The sequence below is a fragment of the Aythya fuligula genome, chromosome 3 (genome assembly GCF_009819795.1).
Source record: "Aythya fuligula isolate bAytFul2 chromosome 3, bAytFul2.pri, whole genome shotgun sequence".
NCBI classification, from domain to species: Eukaryota; Metazoa; Chordata; class Aves; order Anseriformes; family Anatidae; genus Aythya; species Aythya fuligula.
In genome coordinates, this window is record NC_045561.1 from 11,401,046 (window position 1) to 11,423,637 (window position 22,592).

General features: G+C 43.3%; 1 protein-coding gene across 5 annotated transcripts; it reads right to left on the minus strand.

Moving 5' to 3' along the window:
- Positions 1–238: 238 nt before the first annotated feature.
- B3GNT2 (UDP-GlcNAc:betaGal beta-1,3-N-acetylglucosaminyltransferase 2) lies at positions 239–22,312 on the minus strand. Of its 5 annotated transcripts, none has more exons than XM_032185074.1 (2): positions 22,148–22,312; positions 239–2,694 (listed from the first exon to the last, which is right to left on the minus strand). In XM_032185074.1, exon 2 carries the CDS (start codon positions 2,683–2,685, stop codon positions 1,492–1,494), a length of 1,194 nt encoding a protein of 397 aa, XP_032040965.1. In that variant the 5' UTR covers positions 2,686–2,694; positions 22,148–22,312; the 3' UTR covers positions 239–1,491. The 5 variants fall into 5 exon arrangements, with proteins under 5 accessions (XP_032040965.1, XP_032040967.1, XP_032040966.1 ...); XM_032185076.1 differs by lacking the exon at positions 22,148–22,312 and adding an exon at positions 21,649–21,817; XM_032185075.1 differs by lacking the exon at positions 22,148–22,312 and adding an exon at positions 20,521–20,696.
- Between the last annotated feature and the right edge of the window lie 280 nt (positions 22,313–22,592).

Sequence of the window (22,592 nt, forward strand, 5' to 3'; positions counted from 1 at the left end):
TACGTACCATTTTTCCTAGGGCATCTGATTTTTCCTTACCCTTGCAAGAGCTGCCATCCCTTTCAGCATCCAACAAATCCATTGGTAAGTGCTGCAATATTTTCTTGATAACACCCAAGTGTTAAAGCTGCTGAATTAAGCCTCTTAACTCCCAAAATGTGTTACTGAATGCCGCAGAGTGTGATTGCACTAGGCCAACACTGCATCTCAAATGAAGCACCACAAGAAATATTTAAATCACATTTTATTTTTCAAATTCAAAAATAACAATTAGCTTTATTTAACATGTTACACATCTCACAGGTTTAAAATATCATGCTCTATTTAAATATCTGAGTGACAACACTATACAAATAAAATGTTACACAAAATATATTTAAGAAAATGTTTTGGTCTTCCATCTGAACAATAAATAGACAGGCACTTCTACATATACAAAGGAAGCAATCACTATTTAGAATAGCTCTTATAAGCAAGATGTGGAAATACAGAAGAAAATCTGAGCTTTGAGAACATGTTTAACTCTAGATGAGACATCATGCAACTTCAAAGTTTGTTTCAAAATCCAAACCTCTCAGGAACCGCACAATCCTGGACTTGCTACTGCTTTACAGGAGATCCAAACCGTGCTCTCACAAGCAATGTGCAATTTCAGTTATTTTTATCAAATCAGCTACCTGATCACTTTTAGTGCCAAAACAGAAATCAAGGACTGACCAGCGTAGCTTTTCACATAAATACCGTGAGTTACAAGTCAGCTTTACCTTATGGGTAAAGCTCAGGGTGGGCAGCAGCTGCGTTGTACCTACTGCCCAGCCCCAAACAAAATCTGTTCTGCCTTTCCCTTATATGTTCAGCTCTTTTATGGGGTGTTTGGAACCACAATACGCTCTTGCCATGTTAAAAAAAAAAAGACAAAACACCAAAAAAACACATCTAATAAAAGGGTAAATCCTTCAGACACAGGCACACTTTGCACAAAAGGAGAAAATACTGCTTGGGGTGCATAAAGACTGAAAACTGTAAGTTAAAAAATTAAGTCTCGTGTTTCATACTTAAAGCAAAAATTACGTTCCTCCAATTTGTGAGTTGTTAATTTACAGTGGTTTCCACACAGCCCCGCACAAACGCTACTCAAGAAAAAAAAAATTGTCTTCCACCATCACAATTAATGAAAGATGCTCCATAGTATGCAATCACTGCTTCCAATACAGGTACCGATCACTGACAGCAAGCCACATCTTTCAAGTCCTTTTTAAAATTTAGATAGATACTGAGACATAATGACCACCAGGACAGTGGAAAAAACCAGGACCAAGTCTTGGTGCCATCCCCTCCAATTTTAGTATTACTGTCACTTTCAAAAGTATAGGAAGGAATTTCCAGAGAAAATTTTAAAAGAACTGTTAAACAGAGCTTCAATGGTTCACCAAGAAAGTCAGACCCAAACTTGGAAAGTTATTTGTATTTAAGACACTTTTGCACATTACTTTAGCAATTTAAGTGTGGATCTTGCAAGCGTGTCCAGATCTTAATCATTTCTTGAGGTTTTCTACTATGCACTAACATTAAGTTTGTGTAGGAACATATGTTATTTCTGTATTTCTCTTCAATGTCAAATGTTTTGAAACCTTTGTGTTTTTCTGGAGCCAGCCCAAGCTTCTGAAGGCACATTCCAGTATAAACATCATCAATAGGATAGAGGAGTACCTGGTCGGACGCATTATTCAGTCTTAATGCCAGATCACCAGAGTACAGAAACCCACCGCCTCCTGCGTACGGAGGATACGAACCTTCATAAACACTTTCTGGGATGTAGTACTTCAATTTCTTTTCCCTGTGAGGTCCAGCATCTTTGATCACATCACCTATGAACAAGTCTTTGGCTTTGTCCTTTGATAAGCTCTTCAAGTAATCCAGGATCTGATGGGTATTCACAAAAACATCGTCATCGCCCTTAAAAATAAACTGGACATCTGCGCAGCTGCTGCTGACCCACTTGAGAAACAGCACCTCTTTCAGAGTTAAATTGAAGAAAGTGTCTCTGTAGTTCCAGAGCAGAATGTCTTGGTGGGTTTCACTCTCAAATTTTATCATGTCTGAAAGGTCAGGAAAGTTATCCTCTGGTGGGGTCTGCCCAAGAAGGAAGACCCTTTTGACTGTTATATCTCCTGATTCTATTTCCTTGCCCCAGGATTCCCTAATTGCTTGCCTTCTATCAAAGTGTGGTATAAGTGACTTAATAGCCAGCAGCAGGAAAGGTTTATGTTTGCACTTGTTTGGTTGATCCATTAGTAATGAGTAATTTCTACATCTCAAATAAAGCAGGAAGTCTTTGAATCTGTCTGGCAAGTTTGCAAAGTCACTAACCTCTGAAGTCACCCACGGGTCAGGATCACAGGAACTGAGAACGCTCGCGTTAGAAATTAAGTTCTCTTCCACAGTCATATTGGAAAGCAAAGTCAGGATCGGGTTGTACAGCAGTTCGAGCTTCTGTTGCTGCTTGTTCCAATAAGCTTTGTGAGGAGTGTATTTCCTCCAGAATTTGCTGCGTGGTATAATAACACGGCCTTTGGCATTCTTCTCTTGGCTGCCGCTTTTGGAGACTTCCACAATGACATAGATAAAAATGTTTACCATCATCAGAATTCCCAGCAGCTTTAATCTTCTGCGTCCAACACTCATTTCTCATATCTGGAAAGAGAAATAACAGATTTCTAGCTTTCTTACTAACAAGTTCTTGATTTCATAAAAACGCAAGCCACTTTCAGAAGAAGAACAAGCGAGGTGGCAGCCCGAAAACAGAGGTCACCTACACACAACAGAAGCAAAACCAAAACCTTATCTACCTCTAATACAAGCACACCTGCAGCTAGTCAGGGTTTGGGGTTGCATAGGACAACAAAATGCTGGTAGGAATGTAAAGCTTCCAGTTCCCACTTTAGGGATTTTACATGGCATTTTACAGTGTCTAGATTAGCAAGCACACTTTGATCCTCATTAAAGTCTCCTTGAATTTTTTGACTGTACAGTAATTAGAATTTGAGCCCTCAGCTTGGCAAAGGCAGGCAGAGAAGCCTTTTTTTTGCAAGCAAGGTGAGCTTAAGGGTACGCAATGAATTGCAGTACAATAAGGTCAGTTATTTTTAAAATAAGCTCCAAGCTTTTATACTCGTATTTTTATACCTTCCAACTACAGAATAGGCAGAGCTGAATTTTATAGCAGACAGTTTGTTTCTAGCTATTTCACTTGGCTGTTCCTTGGGAGAGTGGCCGACAGAACTGACCGGCTGCATTGCTGCTATTCACTTCTCTGCAGGCAAAAGATAAGATGAATTTTGACTTTTCTCTTCAACTGGAAAAGCAAGTGAATGGCAGCAGGAAATGAAGTGCAATTATTTCTAGGAAAGAAAATCAACTGAAGAGAAATTAAAAAAGCAGAGGTTTCTGATATATGTAAGACCAGGAATAATAGCAAGTATTGTCGCAAAAGCTATATGGAAATCCATCTCCATTTCTTACTGAGACCGCAAATGGATCAACCCCTCTCTCTTCCACATTGTCAGAACGAAAGGTGTACTGCGAAGCAACCATGTTCCTCTGCAGTAACACTGATCCAGTTGTTTACCAGCCCAGAGGGCTACAGAGCCAATGTACAAACTACACAAAAACTCAACAAACCATTCTAAATTAGGACATCAGACTAGAAAGTAACTCGGGATGAATAAGAGTCGGATTACATTTCAGATACATACGGAACCGTTGAAGCAGTTTTCATTTGCCTGAAGTACAATTACAGCCAGACCAGAAAAAAAATAAAGAACACAAGTCCAGTTATAAATGCTAGCTAAGAAGGCAGAGCACTAGCAGTCAGGAAGGTATACTTGATTAACAGTGCAAAGTGTGCTTCTCTTCACCTTTTACATATTTCCACATCACCAGAGACCTAGGCTATGGTGACCCTTGGTCTCTCCTGGTTTTAAGTCTTCTACTCCTCAGCAATCCAAGTACAACTTTTAGTTAGACAGCAGCAGGTAAATCAGTGATCCTTTTTTCTTTCACCACTGAATTGTCACTAAATCCAAAGGGAGAGTAGTACTGAATATTAAAAAAAAAGCAAAACCAAAAAACCCTCCTAGAAAGCAGGAACTGTCCCGAGAAAAATCCCTATTCTTCCTTCATTTGATTTCCTGTAGCATCTGCATATTGATCTTCAGATATGCTCTTGGGGGCTAACATTAACTACCTTCTTTAACATCCTGCTCTCAGCCAGTTGTGAAGCCTGCAGTTCAAAGCTTAGTTTTCTTCCATACCTCCAAGACACAAACAAATGATGGCACTGACCATAAACACAAGCCAAACAGCTGAACAGTCAGAAAGCAGTGGCAGTCTCCACGAAAACCAGAGACCATCATCTACTATGTATCTCCTCTTCCCATTCAGTACACACAAATACTGGAAAAGCAGCTGCCTGCATTTTGTACCACTCCATGCAGCTCAGCGTCCCTATCAGTGCTCATTTACCTTGTCCTTAGGTGTTTCTATAGCACCCTCGCTAGAAAAAAAGTGACGTGGTACTTTACCTGTGATCCCTGTACTCCAGGGACACCAAGGTGAGAAGCTCCCCCAGAAATAGCAAACACACACAGGACTGTCAAGAGCTCAGTCAGAGCCCGATTTTCCAGAATATGTAGCGCTGTGCAGCTGATCTGGTCACAGCCCCCGGCTACTAAGCTCCGCGCGTTCGACACTTTTGCAATTCATCTTCTGGATGCTTGAGCTGAGAGTGTTCAGAACACCACTTGCAGAGTATTTCAGCGATGTAATAAAACCTTTCACATCTCAACGTCTTTGGGGTAAGCATTCAGATTATGTAACTACAAGATCTTCTTTCATTTTCCTTCTTTCACTTGTAGCCCTGCAGCAAACGGGACGTGGATCCTACACAGAAAAATCTCCATTAGACAGACTTGGTTGTATGCTTCATCAGAAAAAACACCGGTCTAGCAAGATCAGCGTGGCTCCATCAAATAACGCACTGTAAGTGCTGCCAGTCCCACGTACCAGCACACTTCCAGTATCAGTCTCATTTTGTAAAAGTTATCAAATAATGCTGATTAATATTTCTGAGAAGACAGGTAACATTCGGTATCAATACAGGAAAGACTTAAGTTACGTAAGACTTGATCTCAACAATTTTGCGCAACAGCATTCTCTTCTGTAATTAAAAACTGTCTACACAAGGTTTTTATCAATGCACTGAAGTAATATACATACTATGAACACTAAGCCAAGAATAAAGGCTACCCACAAAAAAGGGACTAAAAGTGCTTTGTTAAAAAGGTGATCTTCTAAAGAAAGAAAAACAACACCAAAGAGGGGTTGTGTTAGACACTTGCTCATAGTGTCAGATTGACTTCTCAAATTGAAAGCAACAAAATGAACAGAAATCAGAACAACTATTTCTATAAAGATGGAATCTCAAAGTCCATCCTTTTTATCCAAAGTCCGCTAGTACTCGCTTCCATCATGACATCTCAAGACATAAGTGATAAGGAACGCCCAGCAGACAATTTCATTTCTAGGGAACGGGATTTATCACAAAGTTTTATTACAATCCTCATCATAATGGGAGAGGTTGTTTTTTATTGTCTTGCTGTCGGTGCTTTTTATTTTTCAGCCCATGTCTCAAGGCAGTTCTCTGTTCCTCATCTGTTTTGCTGACGCTGCAGTGGCTGCCTGAAGCGGCAGTGCAGGGGAGGTGGTGTGCTCTGGGCAGCCTGCTAAGGAGCAGCATCGTGGAGCACAGGAGAGCGCCCATTTCCGACTTCTGGCTTGGCGGCAGCCATCTGGACAGATCACAAGATATTTTCCTATTCCAGTAATAGCTTCTATCACCATCTGTATTACAAAATTTCCAGCTGCCTTTCCTTTGACTGATGAGAATGGGAGATCTGTTAGGGAAGCCAAAAAACTAGAAGGGATTCAGTTCATACTTAAATCCATCCAACAAAACTGATGTAAGAACTCATTGAAGATCCACGAAGAGCAGTACAAAGCAACACTACTTGAAAAATTCCTGCTGCTTTTTGTTTTAAAAAATAGGAAACACTACGGCACATAGCTCACTAACATAAAAAGTAAAATGAGCACATATATCAGTAAAGCAAATCACAGTACAGAACCTCAGGAACAAAAACCCTACAAAACCTTGTTCCACCTTTGGCTAGGAAGGTGAAAGCCACCTACTTTCAAGGGTGATCTGAAACGTGGGTTTTCACTGTCCGCTTCCCACTTCTCAGCTACAGCGATCTGCAGACAGCTGTAGCAATCAGCTCAAGTTTGTACAACTCCCCACATTTCTGCTTATGCAACTTCCAGCAGCACAGCTGTGTGTCACTGCCACTGCACACAAAGTCCATTTGTTCACCGCCCTTAGAAAGCAACCATGTGACAAGAAAACGGGGTTAACGTTAACCATACTTGGGATGAACCAAGGGCCCGCTACAAAGACAGTATTTGGGGAGATTTATTCTGCATAAACTGAGGAGGGAGGATTTGCCTTCTTCAGCTCTACTCTACTGCAGTCAACCTAAAGTACTGAGAAAAGGAAATTTGAAAAGTCACAAGGGAGCACTGGGATCAAGAGGTGGATGAAAAAGTGGAAGCTGGGAAGAAAGCAGCACCAGTGGGACAGGCAGTGATCCACACACCCAGGAATTACACAAGACGCTCTTTCCTGGAGGCAAGCATTCTGACAAACGGGGTCACCATACCCCGTGACAAAAGGGCTAAGTCTGGAGGAAGCCACACTTAAGGTCAAAACAGGACTATCAAAGTGCACGCTACAGCCCCATGTGATTCATCAGTTTGACAGTCTCACACTGGACTTCAGATCCTACCAATGAGTTCTGATGAGCCCTTGCACAGCACCCTGTAATGACCTCATGCAGTTAGCACGTGGAACACATGACAAAGATAGTTTTAAACCCCGATAGCAAGACATTGCTACGCACAAAAACAAGCCAAGACCTCTGCTGAAGTTTAGCTGTAGGAAACAAACAAAAAAAAAAGGTATGAGGAAAAGAGGCAGGTGTTGCCAAAACAATCATCTCTAGGATAGAGACAATGAAGCCCAATGGGCTCAGAGGGTGCACTAAGTGGTCCTAACTAACACACACCTGGGTGCAACCCCGTATCATCCAAATTCTGAAGACTTGGAACTCGCTTCCACATCCAGATGTTGTCCTACTTCAAGGCAGGACAGGAAGGTGCTCTGTTGGGAATACCATCGTGACCAAGGACACGGCCACATGAAACCAAGCAGCCAAGGGGAACATTTTGACAGCTGACCCTAACAAATTTACCAGTGAAGCAAGCAACTATAGAAAGTTTTCATCAGAAGTCAGACCAAGTGTGTACCTAACTTGGTTCATTCTGCATACACTCAACAAAACACCCACTGACTGTTAAAAATAACATGTCAGTAGCTAATCCTCTGGTAGCTGAGATACCATACATCAGTTCCAGGAACACCACTTTCAGAATGAGTAGAACTTTCTTTTATTACAAGTTTCTTAGTAGCAAACCTTATATTGAAGAGCCGGATGTTCAAACACAAAATACTGACCCTGTTTGTTGATTATTACTGATGCTTAAGTTGCTGAGCAGCGCAGCCTCCGAAGACGTCCCACTGCTGTACACTGAAGCTTCCTTGGCAGCTCTCTACAGACTGCATTGTCAGTCTCTGTACAGAAATGAGCACCCATCCCAAGCTCCCCCTTGCAATGATGTTAAGAGCATAATTGCACCAGGACATAGAAGAACAGGCATTCAGAAGGGAGCTACAGGAGTGAAAGCAATCCCATGCACCTTAATATCGACGGAAATGTGAAAGTCGTCGTCTTGTTCTGAAGAAGCAAAGCCCACAATAAATTATGCAAGTGGACAGACTGCTGGTGACTTCAATTTTAACCCCTAGAAGTATTACTGTTATTATTGAAAGCGGGCTCCATCATCTCTTTCAAATAAAGAGCTAAGTTTCATTAAACACACCATAATGCCAAACAACACTGCGCAGCAAGCAGCTCCAAGTCAGCAGGTAGGTTCACACAGCACAACCTTGAACCATGCAAGGACGTTGGCTTGCTTTCAAGAGGCAACATAGTCTGTTGTTGTGCAGTGATCTGCACTCAGCTCCACGACACAGCACAGGAATACCCACAAACTCTTCCAGCAAGATGAAGTAATTGCAGTATTCCTGTTTATTACATGAGAAAGGAAGAGTTCCGGGGAGCCTAAGACACCAGCCATTTTCAATGGAACATTGTAGTTCCATTTAAAAAAAAAAATGTAGTAGTTTTTCTAGACATATTGAACATCAATTTGACTCCAAGACCAGTTGTCTGCTATTAAAACATTCTTCCTTGATGCTTTTACTTACAAGTGATATTTATTGATCTCAAGTCTTGACACGAACGCTCAACAGCCACAGAAGCAAGCTGTGACTATCAGCGAGCCATCTCGACAGCAGTGTATCACCTAGGTTTGCAGCTCAGCAAACCACCCAAAGCAGAACCGCCTTAAATCAGCTTGAATATTTAGCACAGACAATTAACAACTCCCCCAGGAAAGGAAGCCCAGAACAGCAAGATACGGACAACCTCCGGCGGTGTCAACACCTTCCCACACTGCACAACATTCCTGCATTGGCAACGAGCTCCTAGATGAAATCAAACCTCGGCTCGCTCATGTTGACTCCAGAGAGAAAACTGATGAGCGTAACCTGCCTGCCTCTACCCTCACCTCTCGCAGCAGTGCCAGGCCATGGATCCAGGCGCAGCTGAAGCAACCAGACCACCTGAGGCCTCCTTCAGGTGGAGGCTCCCTCCTCCTCCATGTCTCCAAGAGCTCAGGCCCAATCCCTCCCTTGCAGCAGCTCCACCAGGCCCCTCGGTAGATGAGTTCACAGCACTAACCCTGCAGAAAATGAAGTGAGAGAAATAGCAGGTGTGCTTGCTAACTAAAACGGCTCACAGGAAGGTTTGATAAGCATCAGAGCAACTCAGTATGCTTTCACTGGAGAGGAAAAAAAAAAAAGGGAGCAGAGAGATTCCCCCTCCTCTTTGGCAGGGATGACTGACAACACACCAGTAATGCCTTGGTCCTAGATCTGTAATCCTTGCCGCCCTTTAACGAGAGGCTAGCTAGCATCATACCAGCAACACTACGTGCCCTGGTGCAAGCAGCCGTATAATGCCAGTCTTTGAGCAGATCATGCAGAGACAGGGTAAAACATCTAATTTTTTCTTCTTTGAGTCTGACAGAAGCCATGACCTTTACCTGTAAATACCTGTATTATCTACCGAGGGCTGGAGTTTCGCTGTATTTCCTAAGTGGGCTGAGTAACTTGCATGCAGTATTTGACTGCCATACCCAAGCATTAAAAGTCCATTTGCTTACCGAGGCTGTCAAAAGAGATTAATCCTTGCTACCTGCAGGCACTACACCTACCGCTCTACCGGTTCAGCATCAGGCTGTAAGGAATTTGTTAAAACAAAGCTGAAATTCAATTTTCTAAAACCCCTCCATCTTTCTGAAAGCTCTTTGCAGAGATAAGCTGTAACTGGGGCTATGCAGACTTAGATCTCAACATGTGGCTTCATTTTGAAGCCTGATAGCCTTTGTAGTAGGTGTGCACACAGTAACTCCTCGTAGTGCTAGCAACAGTGCACCCAATAGCAGCACTGCTGCTCTGAAGATAATGATAATAAAACACTCCATTTAATTAAACACATCACGAGCTATGCAGTCTCTCTACCCACTTGGGAGAGGCATCTGTCCTTTAATACCTCGGTTCTACTCAGCGAGCCAAAAGCAGTCTTGGAGTGACCAACAACAGCCTGAGAACATACAGAAGAGGTTAAGATCCCTGAACTGTTACACAAGAAATCTGTGCTCCGTCCAACTTTAAGAACTTGAACACTATTTGTTTTTCTAACTACACACAATCGTATCACTTTTTCCTCTCAGAACTTCACACAGGCACACATTTACACAATGGTAATTAAGAACATCTTAAGAACTGGCACGTATTCAACAGATACCGGTATTCTGCTTCTGGAGAAGCACGCTGCAGGGGCTACTGCTGAGTAACGCTCCATGTTTTGTGTTCTTCCAACGCCACAGTCAGTCTGAAGCAACGTTCCAGCTTGGGGAAGTGTGCTGGGTCTGGCTGGGATGGGCTGCTGCAAGGCAAGTTAACTCCAGCACAGACAGACCCAGCAGAAGTTACCAAAACACCACGTTACACGTCAAAAGAAATTCAGAGCAGTTGGTGTTACTTTCATCAATTGCAACACACTTTGAACCGTCTTTCAGCACGTTATTTAGTTTTTCGAGAAGGTCAGTCCTCCCACATTTCAGCACCAAGAGTCACCGGCACAACATGGGTATGGAATTTCACAGTCCGAGTAACTAAAAAGGCCACGGAAGGATGTGCCTGTAATTTCCCTAAACACAGCTCGAGGCATGAAGAACTGTAAATAGTCTGAGTAAAAGCCAATCTAACTTCACATACTGCTTCCATTCTGCTCCCCGCTAGTTATCTTCAGCACAGTTCCAACATTTTCCTCGAAAAGAAAGAAAGGACACAACGCACTAGGACAGTGAGGCATTTCTCTAGTAACACTCACCTGGTTTGCTGCAGCAAGGTACTTGAGTATTCTTTGAGCCAGGAACTGCATGCGAACCACATTTAATTGATGTTAGCGAAGCTAATCTCACTTTTTCCACTCACTCTTTGAACCCATTTATATCTTCAACCTTTGTGAACTTTACTGGCAATTAATTCCTCAGTTCTTCATACAGCAAGAACGTGGAATGACTTGATTTTGAATTACCAGACAAAAGGGGACTCTGTGCAAGTATAATAGACAGAAATTTTTCCACTATTCCCCCTGTCCGCTCTATAGCTGGCGCGGCAAACATAAATTTTCATCTGCCTTCAGTTTCTTCTTTGCCAAGGTGAAAAGTTCTAGTCTTCTTCTTTCTAGCAATCTTTTGCACTGCTGTGTATCCTTGTCATTTTTCCTCCCTGCTTCTGCTAAGTCATTTTGGATATGGCAACAAAGAAAGCATTTACTAATTGAAGCTCACAAGTAAGAGACTTCACAAACACTTTTTAGAGCCATATCAATGGTGCTTAGTAAAGGCTCAAGCCAGATATTATAGGCAGCCCTGCTAAACACAGTAAGGGAAGAGAATTACTTGAAAAAACAGCCACAAAATTAAAAAAAATAATAACTTTCCCACACACATCAGAGCACATTCTCACTAGCTTAGGAAGCTTTTTAATTTATGGCAGGTAGGGTGATGCTGAATTGATCAAAGACTTCAGATTTTGTTATTTTTGCTTTCCAGGAAAGACATCATTGTCTTGTGACCTACATGAAGTTACATCATCTCAATTCAGTTTCTAGCACCCACAAGTTATCGATATTTATTATTTATTTTGGCTGTCAGGTAGAAAGTTGAAGTGGACCTGAAGCCTTAATATTAATAACCATACCCTATGATATGAGGGAATGACACATGCTGTGCACAGAATCAGTTTAATCAGCTTTGTGCTACACTTCAGATAATGTTACTAGATAATGTACTAGGAAGAAAATTAATTCTGTTCTAACTGAAACCAGGACAGTAAGCGAACTCCCTTCCTAGAAGGACTCTCCCTCCCTCTTTTCTGAGACAGACTGATGAAAACAAGGAGTAAAGTCTTCATGAACACAGAAATTCATCTGAAACTGCCAGGATTGTTAGGTGCTTGCCTGTTTTCTAATGAGGCATGCATTTTTGTGCTCCTCTGCTGCTCAGCTCACTCTCTGCCACAAAAGTGCTGCCTCCTTGTTAATCACTGCTTTCCACAGTGCTAACCCCCACGCTGCCAGCTCACAGAAGAACTTGACAGTAGCTATGACAATAAACTTGGACCCCCTCCAGCCCAACCACAGGGTTATCTTACCAGTTGCAAACTTAACTGGCACACTACCTTTTCAAGTCTGAAACTGGTTTAGAAGAATTCAAGCTTCAGCTCCCTCATCCTTCGTTAAAAAAAAAAAAATAAATAATAATAATAATAATCCCCAAACCTCAAGCTTCAGAGCTACCCTAGGCATAGGGACAAAGCTCTTCACTGTCCCCCCTCTTCTGATATTGCTTTTAAATAAGACCTCTTATCTTCACAGATAGTTTTCAAGAAGTTCTAAATTGCATATCCTACAAAGAAACCTTGTCCTGCAGCAGCAGCAACACTGGAGGCTTCAGGAAATAACTGCACTGTTCATTCTAAATTGATTTGGCAGGTTACGTTTGCAATCACAGGGGAAAAAAAGCCTGGATCCATCTCCTAAAAATAAGCTGAACAAACATATGTCTGCAAACAGATGGGTGAAAATCCCTCATTTCCAACTGACTTGCTAAAAAATGGGAAGAGAAATAAACTGTTGCAACTTCCCCACACAAAGATCTCACTCCATGTGGCAAGCATTTAATCCCGTATCCTACAGATATGCTTTTTTATTTTTTCCTTTAGTGGTTGATAAACTTAAGGAAGACAAACCAGTCTTGTACTATTCAGTCCAATGGTGATTTAACAAGCTTGGAAAGAAGCCTTTAGGATATTGTAATGTTGCACCCACAAGGCCCGTTTTTTCAGGCATCCAAGCTAGGCCCACATACTTTTTGCAACAATTCAAACTTCAAATTCAAACCATCAGCCAAGGAAAAACTACAGCAAAAAGCAAGTATCTTTCTGAGCTCTGACTGACTTTATTGGGCACTAATACCACATTCTGTACCTGAACAGCTACCTTCCCCTTCGTTCTTATAGCAGCTACTGGATTATGAAGGTGACATTCCAAGAAGTCTCTCTGCATTATGTCTTGTGTTACATTTCCTGCGGTGGATCAAATGCAGCAATAAAGGAATAGCCTCAAACAGTACGTAAAGTGGAAAGTAACACCACTGTTAAATTTACAACTTCATAATTAAGATTATTTTATAAAATATATGAAGGTTATTATACAACTTGCAGATAAATACAAGAGAATCTAACTTTAAAGTCATGATTTACAGAATTTTAAAAGCGCCAGTACATAAAACACATGGCATTTTCTCTAAATACCATCTAGAATTGTTAATCACAGCCCAGTTTTGTGACCCTCAGCTTGTTTACAGAATTGATCATATAATTTGAACTACAGATTAGACAGAAGCTTTTTTCCCCACACAGGCTGATAGTGCCTACAATCCAGCACCATGTACATACACCGAAAATGGCTTTATTACCTTAGCCTTGCCATTTTGTTCATTTCAAGTATTCCACGCAGCTACTTGCCAAAAATGTGCGATGACGAGAGCAGGAAGGCACGAGGATGATAAAGTCATCACGTGCCCCATGAGCTACTGTTCTGAAAGGAAAGAACAACGCAAGACTCCACTTGCAGCCCCTCAAACCTCATCCAAGTCACAACCACAAGCAAGCAGGGAGAGCGTGTCCCAACAAAGCACCTCTACCCCACAAGCCAGACGGGACCACGTTCCATCATCAGGTCTCACCCAGACAACAAACCACCCGAGCGAAGACTCAGTCTGCATGAGATAAGAGCGCCGGCATGCACGCTCTGTCTGTCACTGAATCGGGTCGTCATTGAAGTCAAGTCCCCCAGCAGCAGCAGAGACAGACCCTGCAGCTGCCTCAGGGGATCTATGAACACTACCAATACTGACGTGTCTCAGACTACCACTTCCTAAATTCAGCAGGTTTCTTCTCCGCCAGGTCTCACTTCTCGAAGCCATCATCAGATAACACAGCATTTAAACACCTAGCGTAACAGCTTTGAGCGAAGACGAAACTCAAGAAGTTAACTTGTCAGTAGTTGCTACCAAAAGGTGGGGAAATCCCTACTACACTACAATTTGTAAAAGCGTACTGAGAATCCCAAACTCCCTACCATCCGACTCAACTGCTGTCCCAAGACTACCGGTGTCAGCTTCTGACTGTGGTAAAAAGACTGAACTGTTTTTTCATTACTGCTAAAGTCCTGTTACCAAAACCACAAAGTTTGAAGGACTAAGTTATACTGTAAGCATGTTTTCTGTCACCATTCTGAGTAGCTCCAGCTGCTTCCTTCTAGCACCACAAGCAGGTCAGAAGTTACCAGGTGGTCAGCTTTCAGGTACACCACTCAAACAGCACCTAAAACAGAAGTTAACTTCATATTCCTGCTTAGAAGTATTGCAGCAACATCCACAACCTCTGGATCAAGTTTTCTTTGTAAGGTAGTTCAGGACTACAATGAAAACATTTAAAATTTCTTGAAGGACAGTTTTTGTGAAATTCCTGTCTGACAGAATCCTTACAGGGATCCTTACACCACAACATCTCCACTACCTCACTCTGAACACGTCCAACCCTGTATCAAAACCACCAGTTACAATACATTTAACTGTGAAGGGATCTACTTCTTACTCCTTTTTAAATTAGAAAGTCTATTACCAATAAGATCACTCAGAGAAGCCCCAACCAGTCAATATTTGAGAATATTACAGACATCCCTTCAAAAAAAAAAAAAAAAAAGTCTGGTTTTAGTTTAAAGATGATATTTAAAGATCATGTACCTGCTGAATTCAGTGCAAGTTAAAATTGCGTTTAATGCAATCAAAATTAAATCCTTGAATCAGCTGAATGATCGATTCATACTAGAATTGATTCCAATGTCCCTGTAGGAGATGAAGGTACATGCAAGGAAAACCTTCTGCTCATATTTAAAAGTCTTCCGTAAACTCAGGCTTAGCTTATATTCCACTTTTTCTATTGGTATAAACTATTAGTTTGGGCATGCAACAGGGATTAAAAAAAGCAGTAAATCTCCACAGGTATACCACAGCTACATAAGGCAATTAAACCTACAGCTGTGTCTCTAAATCAGTGCACTGGTGCATCGTGCCAGCGTTACCATTCCATACTAGCATATACAGCCACACTAAATACCTGCGCAGGTTTTCTTAACCATGCATCCAAAGCACAGCGACAAAAAAAGGGGGGAGGGAGTTGCTGTTCAGGAGTAAAAACAGTGGGGTTTTTATTAATTGACATTTCACACTGCCAGCCCTGGGGAAGGTCTCAATTTACTATGAAAATACTCGAGCTTAATACCTCAGTATTTGAGGGCCCACAGCAGGGAGAGCGACCTGTTTTTCCCAGGCCGGTACACAAAAATCACATGCCGTTCTAAGGTCAGCTCAAGCTTTAGAGTTATGCCGTCGTGACGTTTGTTAGGAATAACCCAGAGCTGTCTGCTTCTGATTTATGAACTTCAGTTTTTAAAATACCTTTGAGTATTTTCATCTTGGATGAACAGTAAATCTTATAGAATCCAGAGAAGAGGTTAAACTGGATGGCAACAGAAGTACTCCTCAGAAGAAAATTATCATTTATCACTTCAATTTCAAGTGGGGTATAGTTCCATGGCAGTTTAAAGCAGTGTCAGTCAAGGCCGACGTATTTCTGTTATTTATTCCTTCCACTATGAACTGCACTGTTCCATCCTACCTTTGCACAGAACTGTCTGGGGTGAGCCAGTTCCAGGAGCTGAAAAGGCCAACGAAGAACTTAGCAATAAAGCAGCAATCGCTTTTCAGCCAGGCCCACTCGCCACCGTGCCACATGCAGTAACAGCGCAGGAGAAGAGGGAAGACCCTCCCAGCCCACAGCTAATCCTATTTTTTATCTACATAAGCTTTCAGGGAACAGCACGTTGCTGCTGCAGTCTGCAGACCTTCACCAACCAGGCAAGCACCAGCCCTGGCCCACCAGAAGCCACCAGCCTTTAGGCTGGCTCAACCACACCAGGGCCCGACGGGGCTTGAGTCTCTGGCACTTTTTGTAACGCCATCAGTTGGTTTGCTCTTCAGCTAGCACAGCCACCACTGCTTGTGCTTGTCTGGTACTTGTTACGGGGATAACTCAACTTGAGCAGCATCTTCCCATAATGACTGGAAAGCTATGGAAGGGGATAACGAGCCACCTTCCTCCCACAGTCAGCACAGGGCTTGGTGCTGGTCCTGGTACAAGAGAACAAAGGGGTAACGCAGTGCAAACCTGACTGCTGCTTTCAGTGAACAATTGAAAATAAAGTCTGTTGGACTAGCTGTTTTACTTCATACTTTTATGCTGTATTAGTAAAATAAATAAATAAATAAATATGTATTTCATCTACCCGTTGAAGAGGCAAATAACCATAACATCCACAAACAAGCCAATTCATCTCGTCAATCTCCACGAGCTCTATCTTACAACCAGTAATTAGTGCTGCCTTAACCATATTCCAACAACCTTCACATCCGCATACACAGCGTTCGCTATTTAATCAACTAACAAACCCATCCCTTAAGCGCTGTATTTCAGGTCATCGAAAACCTTACTCCTACGTTATCTTCTTGCCAGTGTTAGACTGTCAGACATAAGCCACACTAATAAAAGAAGAAAGCAAGAAAGCTATAAATGGCTATGTCAATTTCAGCTACTGCCCCCAGACCATTTCACTTCTCCTTAAGAGAAAGAGACTGTTTCAATTCACTTCCCACAAGTTGCTGTGTTTGGGGCCAGCAGCTGGGTGAGGGGACAGGCAGCAGTGACAATAAGCTCCCCAGCCAACTCAGGTCACGTACCCCAGCCAAAGCAAACACTACGCAGTTGCTCAATCCAGTGTCAGTTCAAACCGAATTCATAATGCAAATATAATGGTCAGAATTTCTGGATCTGCCTCTCAATTTACTGTACTGAACTAAATTAATGTTAAAGAATGCAAATACATGGAAGGTTTTTTTCTTTGCCTTTCTTTGGTTTAGGATTGAAGTGTAAATACCAGAAACACAAAAAAAGTTTTCATCTTTCTGATTCATTCAACATTGAAAAAAAAAACAAAAAAGAAAAAAAAACAGTGGAGTTGTGAAGTGGGGAAGTTTTCCTCCTTCACATTTGTAAAAGGAGAAATACTAATCTCATTCTAGCGTATCAAGTTTAAGGAAAAGGGAACAAAGTTTTCCCACACTTTTAGGCAGCTCAGGATGCATACAATACCTCGAGGCTTCTGCAAAAAGACCTTTAAGCGGGTTAAGCAATTAACTCCTGTTCTTTTAATTCCCACTGATACCAGTAGCAGGTAAGCACCTAACCTGATTAGAGGCTTCTAAATCCAAGCAGGAATTTGTTCTGTACCTGGTGCCTGCATACCAATACGAAACTATCCACTGCAGTTGAGAGCAGTTTGAGTAATCAACTTCAAGCTGTTTTGTAAGCCTTATTTTTACTCAAAAGCAAATCAACAGTTGGCATTAATGTTCTCTATCCCAAGGACAGCCTTCCACAACCACTCCAACATTTACATGTATGCCTAAAAAAAATCATCACCCAAGTAAGGTGAAACACCACTAAATCCGTGGGACAATCTGACATTCAGCAAGCTGCACTCCTTAAACCAGACCAAGAAATCCCAGCCTTTCCCAGATCTGCATAGCTCCCTGTATTACATTACGCATAACCCCGAAGACAAGCAAACAGAAAGGTTATTTCTCAACCCCACCGGTTCCTCAATTCAGTTCACCACACAGCTGCACAAACAGCTATGCCGGCACAACAACAGGAGCGCTGCTCTTGCCGCCGCTATGCCTCCCAAAAACCATCGGCTGCCTCAGAGGCCTCACCTCCACCCGCGGCCAGGCCGGTCTCACGGCTTTCCTCCCCCAGAAGGGGAAAGCTCATTCTCCCTGCGGCTGCGAGGCCGCCGAGCTGGCCCAGAGCAGCTGAAGAAGGATGCCATCAGCAGGAAACCCGGCAGACTCGAGCTGAGTGGCAGCCTGGGGCAGGAAGCCTTGGTGGGGTGTGTAGCTTTCGACTGCTCGTGCACATTTCCTACAAACCTGCACATTCTCTGGTGCTTCGTCACCAATGAGAGTTCATCTTCTATGGAAATAGATTGAAGTGAGTCATCCGCCCCAAAAAATGCAGATTTCTTGCTCGTTTGATTTAGATAGCTGGCTTGTGATTTGTGTCATTTGTCAGTCTGCTCGCAGAATAACCCTTCTGTGAGCTTAACATGAAGCAGCTGTTAAATTTCAGAAGTTATTTACAAAGATGAACAAAACTAGCTCAAAGTTTATGTTTTTCAGCACTTGCTATTGTATCTGAAACAACAAAACTCTTAACCAACTGCTGATGAAATCAGTTCATCGATTCTCCCTTTAAAAATCTCAGCACCACACCCATCACACACTGGGATTCGTTTCTTTACTTAAATGCTAATTGCCTCTCCTGAAACACCAATTCAATGACTCTCTCAGTTCATCGCAAGGCACTGTAATGGTCCAGTCTTTTCCTTCTGTTTTACATGACCTGCAGACTTGCTGAGGACTGCATACTCAGCTTTTACACCCAAAAACGCCCAGTGAAATCAGTGAAAAAGAAATGCAGGATCAAGCTCAGTGTGCCTGTCAGTTCTTCCTGTGTTAAAAGAAGAAAAACGTGCTGCTGTCTAACCAGATCCGAGGTATCTGTTCTTCAGCTTTCACTTAGCAACGTGCTTGCTTTGTGCTAAAGTAATGGGAAGAGCCTGTGTTTTACTATTCCAACTTCATCTTCTCTAGGTTATTTTTGCTGTCTTTAAGCCCATAGGAATTGCACAAGACAACTGTAAAGTTGCGGCGGACCGATAAAAACATCTAAAGATACACTCACGAGGTCACACCATTACATAACAGGCAGATTAAATTACTAATTTTTAACTGCACTCACAGCAACAAATTCTTCTGTCTGAAGCGCTTGTCTGAATATAGCCTACGACAGTAGAAACATCAAATACTAATCCCGTGCTCTCTCATGCTCAAAACCATAATGACCACACCTTCTTCCTAAATTAACTGTTAACTGAAATGTTATTTTAGAAACAACTACTAGCAATTAAAATCAGATACATACCTGAAAAAAATGTTAAAGTTGCAATCTGAAAAGCACCTGGGTATCTACTTGCTTCAAAATTAGTTACGCACTTCTACTATACAGCAAGAGAAAATGTGATAAATATACATACTAGGAAAAGATCTTCAACCAGCAACACAGAAGAGAAACAGTTCCAAGCTTTTGGAAGCTGATCAACTCTAGCAGCCTTCCAGAAATACGAAAAGGGAACTTGTTAAAAGCCTCATTTTATTCAAATACTTGTTTTTCCCCTCCCCATACTCCGTGCTTGCTACGAAGACACAGTGATAAAACTAAATAAAAGAGATTATTAAAACCTCGTTGCCACAATGAGCATATTCCTGAATTTTGGGGATTTTTTTTTTTGGCCTATTCTTGGCAAGTTTTAGAAGTATACACTTCAAAAAGCTTTAAGTGTATGACAAATCTAGAAGAAGCCTACCAGGCTCTACCATTTAGAGCACAAACACTTCATCTGAATAAAAAAGATAAGAAACAAATGTGATTTTTCCAGCAGGAGACATGGCCAAATCCAGTGAAATACCGACCTGGAATGTCATTCCTTGATGCACTTCAACAGAGCTGCTCACGCGCTTTCTACCAAACCCCAGAAGCGTGTCAGCGAGCCCCACTACAAAACCAGCTGCACCAGGTGGCAGTAAAATGATAATTATTGAGGATCTAGGCCTTGGCAGTCAGAGTAGAGGAGCCTTAAAGTCAGGGCAATCCAGCCGTTTTCCCCCCCATACACAGCGTAACTTACTCATGCAAAGAATGACATCTATTTGTCAGCATGGAATACAAAAACACCTTATCTGCTTCTCATTTTTCAAAGCCTTTTAGAGGAATCACTCCTTTGATACCAATGCACTGACTCCCTCAGCAGCATCCTCATTATCCCGAAGCATTTTTAAAAAAAATTAGGAGGAGCCTGCAGGTAATAATAACCAAATTTTTGATTACCAGCGACATCCAGTTCGTTAGGAACGATGTCTAGGGAGACTGGTGAGCTGTACCTATTACCAGACGGGGCACAAGAGGGTTAGCTAGCACTCCCAGTCACCAAATGCATGACCTTCAAAACAAGTTCCTTCAGCAGTGTTACCTTGCGGCTGTACCTCCTTTTCCTCCATTTTTCTCTTCTATTTATAGTACACAGGGACCAGAAACAAAAATCCAAGCAAAACCAGTTTTCACATGATAAAATTACTCAAAACAAGTTCTAACTATTGATCGCTTTATGCAATGTTTGTTGCCTCCTTCCATCAGAAGGACAGCATTGCAACATTGCAGGGAGAAAAGCACATGTTCGGAGAGAGCAGCTAAATCTGGATTTCCATTAAGCAAAGGGATTTTGATTCCAACCAGTGCTGTTGTATTATCAAGTATTAAAAGATATAGAGGGGATATTTTGTTACTTCACAAAGAGTCTGTTCTCTTTTCAAGTTGTGCACTGCCCCCAGAAAAACAACTGAAAATGATACCTGGGAAAGCTGAACTGGAAAAGCTGATGCTCCGTTTCGTTCCCTCCGCGCACCCGGCAATAATTCAGCACTAATTCAGCTCCTCCGGGGGTTTCAACAGGCATTAGGCTGGGTCACTGAGGTGACGAGGCGGCTGGTCCCAAGCGCCAGCCCCTGGCTTTGTCACCTCAACGAAGCAGCGACCGAACCGATGGCACCACGCACCTGCGTGTCATCTCCCCCCGCCCCACCCCACCCGCACACACCCCTCCGTGACAGCATCCAAACCTGACGCAAAAGCAGAACTGCAGGAACACGAAACCGTTTTAAGCAACTCCAAGAGAGAAGTAAAACCGAGCCTGTCCCTCGTTAGGACGGGAGGAATAATTAACCAGAAATTTCCTCAAAGGAGAGCACTATAATCATGCTTCCTCTAAAACTTTCAGACTATATATTTGCATGTAATTTTATGCATGCATTCTTCCGCATCCCGAGTAAACTCTTCTGTGCCAGAAGTTTAAAAAAAAAAAAAAAAAAAAAAGGAAAAGGAAAAGATAGTTGAATCATGTAAACTCTTGATTTGCGTAGTTAAACTGAACAGGACTGTTTAATAATCAACTCTTGACAGCACAGAGCATTTGAGGAGGTCAGACTAAAGGGTTACTCAAGTAACTTTCACCACAAATTTTTGCAGGATGACTAACGAATTGTGAGCTGCAGTTTGGCCACAATCGCAGTGAGTAACCTGAAGTCCCCTCCTGACAGGGTACAGTATGTCTCCATAAGTTTCAAAGAACCGAAAAACATCATCACATGAAGCAACAACATACATTTTTCCCAGCCAACTCGAGCTAAAAACCCGGCATTTACCCTCTTTTCCCTATCCAGGGTGGTGACCTCAAGCCCAAACGTTAGCGCTTCGAAATCCGCCACCTCCTCAGCACCGGGGCCGCGGCCAAAACGAAGCTTAATGATTAACCTCCTGGGGCACAGCCTGCCGCCGAGGTGTCCCCTACCCCTAAGAGGAGCTGCTGTGACCCCTCGTCCTCTCCTCCAAGCCCGGCAGGGACTGCAGCAGCAGCCGGCACTGCGGTAACTCAACGCCTGGGTTGTTTTTTTGTTGTTTTTTTTTTTTTTTTTTTCTTTCACCTCAAGGTTTCTTGCTGCGGGAGCTCCGGGCTTCAGCATCTCCTCTCCTAGACCGAAAGGAAGAGAAAAAGGCAAAGGGACGAGGCACGGCCGGTGCCCGGAGCCCGCCGCGCTGCTCCGACCTCCCCCATGCCAGGAGGCTGCGCGGCCGCCTCCTCGCCGGGCTGCTGCAACATGTGCCCCTGTGCGCCCCGGGGGGGGGGAAGAGGAGAGGAGAGGAGAGGAGCCGCCGTGGCCGCGTGCTTTAACCCCACCCTCAGCGCCTGCCACCTCCCCCAAGGAAAAAAAAAATTTAAAAAATGGTAAAAAAAATTAAAAAAAATCCTAAATAAATACACACGGCTCCATCCGCCCTCCCCTCCACACACACACACACCGTCAGCCTCCACACAAACAAGCACGGGGGCGGGGAGGTGAACGCCAAATATATATATATATATTTTTTTTTTTATTATTATTTTTTTTTTAAATTTTGTTTTCTCGCCCCCCTCGCACCCACCTCGCCCGGCTGCTGCCGCGGGGCTCCGCCGGGGCTGCGCCTGCCGCCACCTCCACCATTGCTTCCCCCGGCTCCCCCGCAGGCTGGGCTCCCGCCGCCGGCTCGAGAGGGGCCGGGAACGGGAGAAAAAAGAGGTGAAAAAACAACAACAAAAAAAAAAAAGCCCCGAAAAGCGAATTTTAAAGGGGGGGGGGAGGCGCTTGGGGGCTCTGAGGCAGAGCCGCGCGCGTTCCCGCCCGTCCGCGGCGCGCGCCGCGCACCAACCGCCGCCGCGCGAGCCCCCTCTCGCGCCGAGGGGCGTGGCCAGGCGCCAAAGGCCCCGCCCCTCCCCCCACTAAGCCCCGCCCTCCCAGGCCGGCGCCGCAGCGGATTGGTCGGGGAGGGCGAGGGGCGTGCCGTGGGGCCGGGTGGGGCGCTGGGGGGGGGGCGCTGAGCCCACTCCTCT

Coding starts and splice junctions, on each gene's coding strand:
- B3GNT2 (XM_032185074.1), bottom strand. CDS start 2,685: ATGAGTGTTGGACGCAGAAGATTAAAGCTGCTGGGAATTCTGATGATG.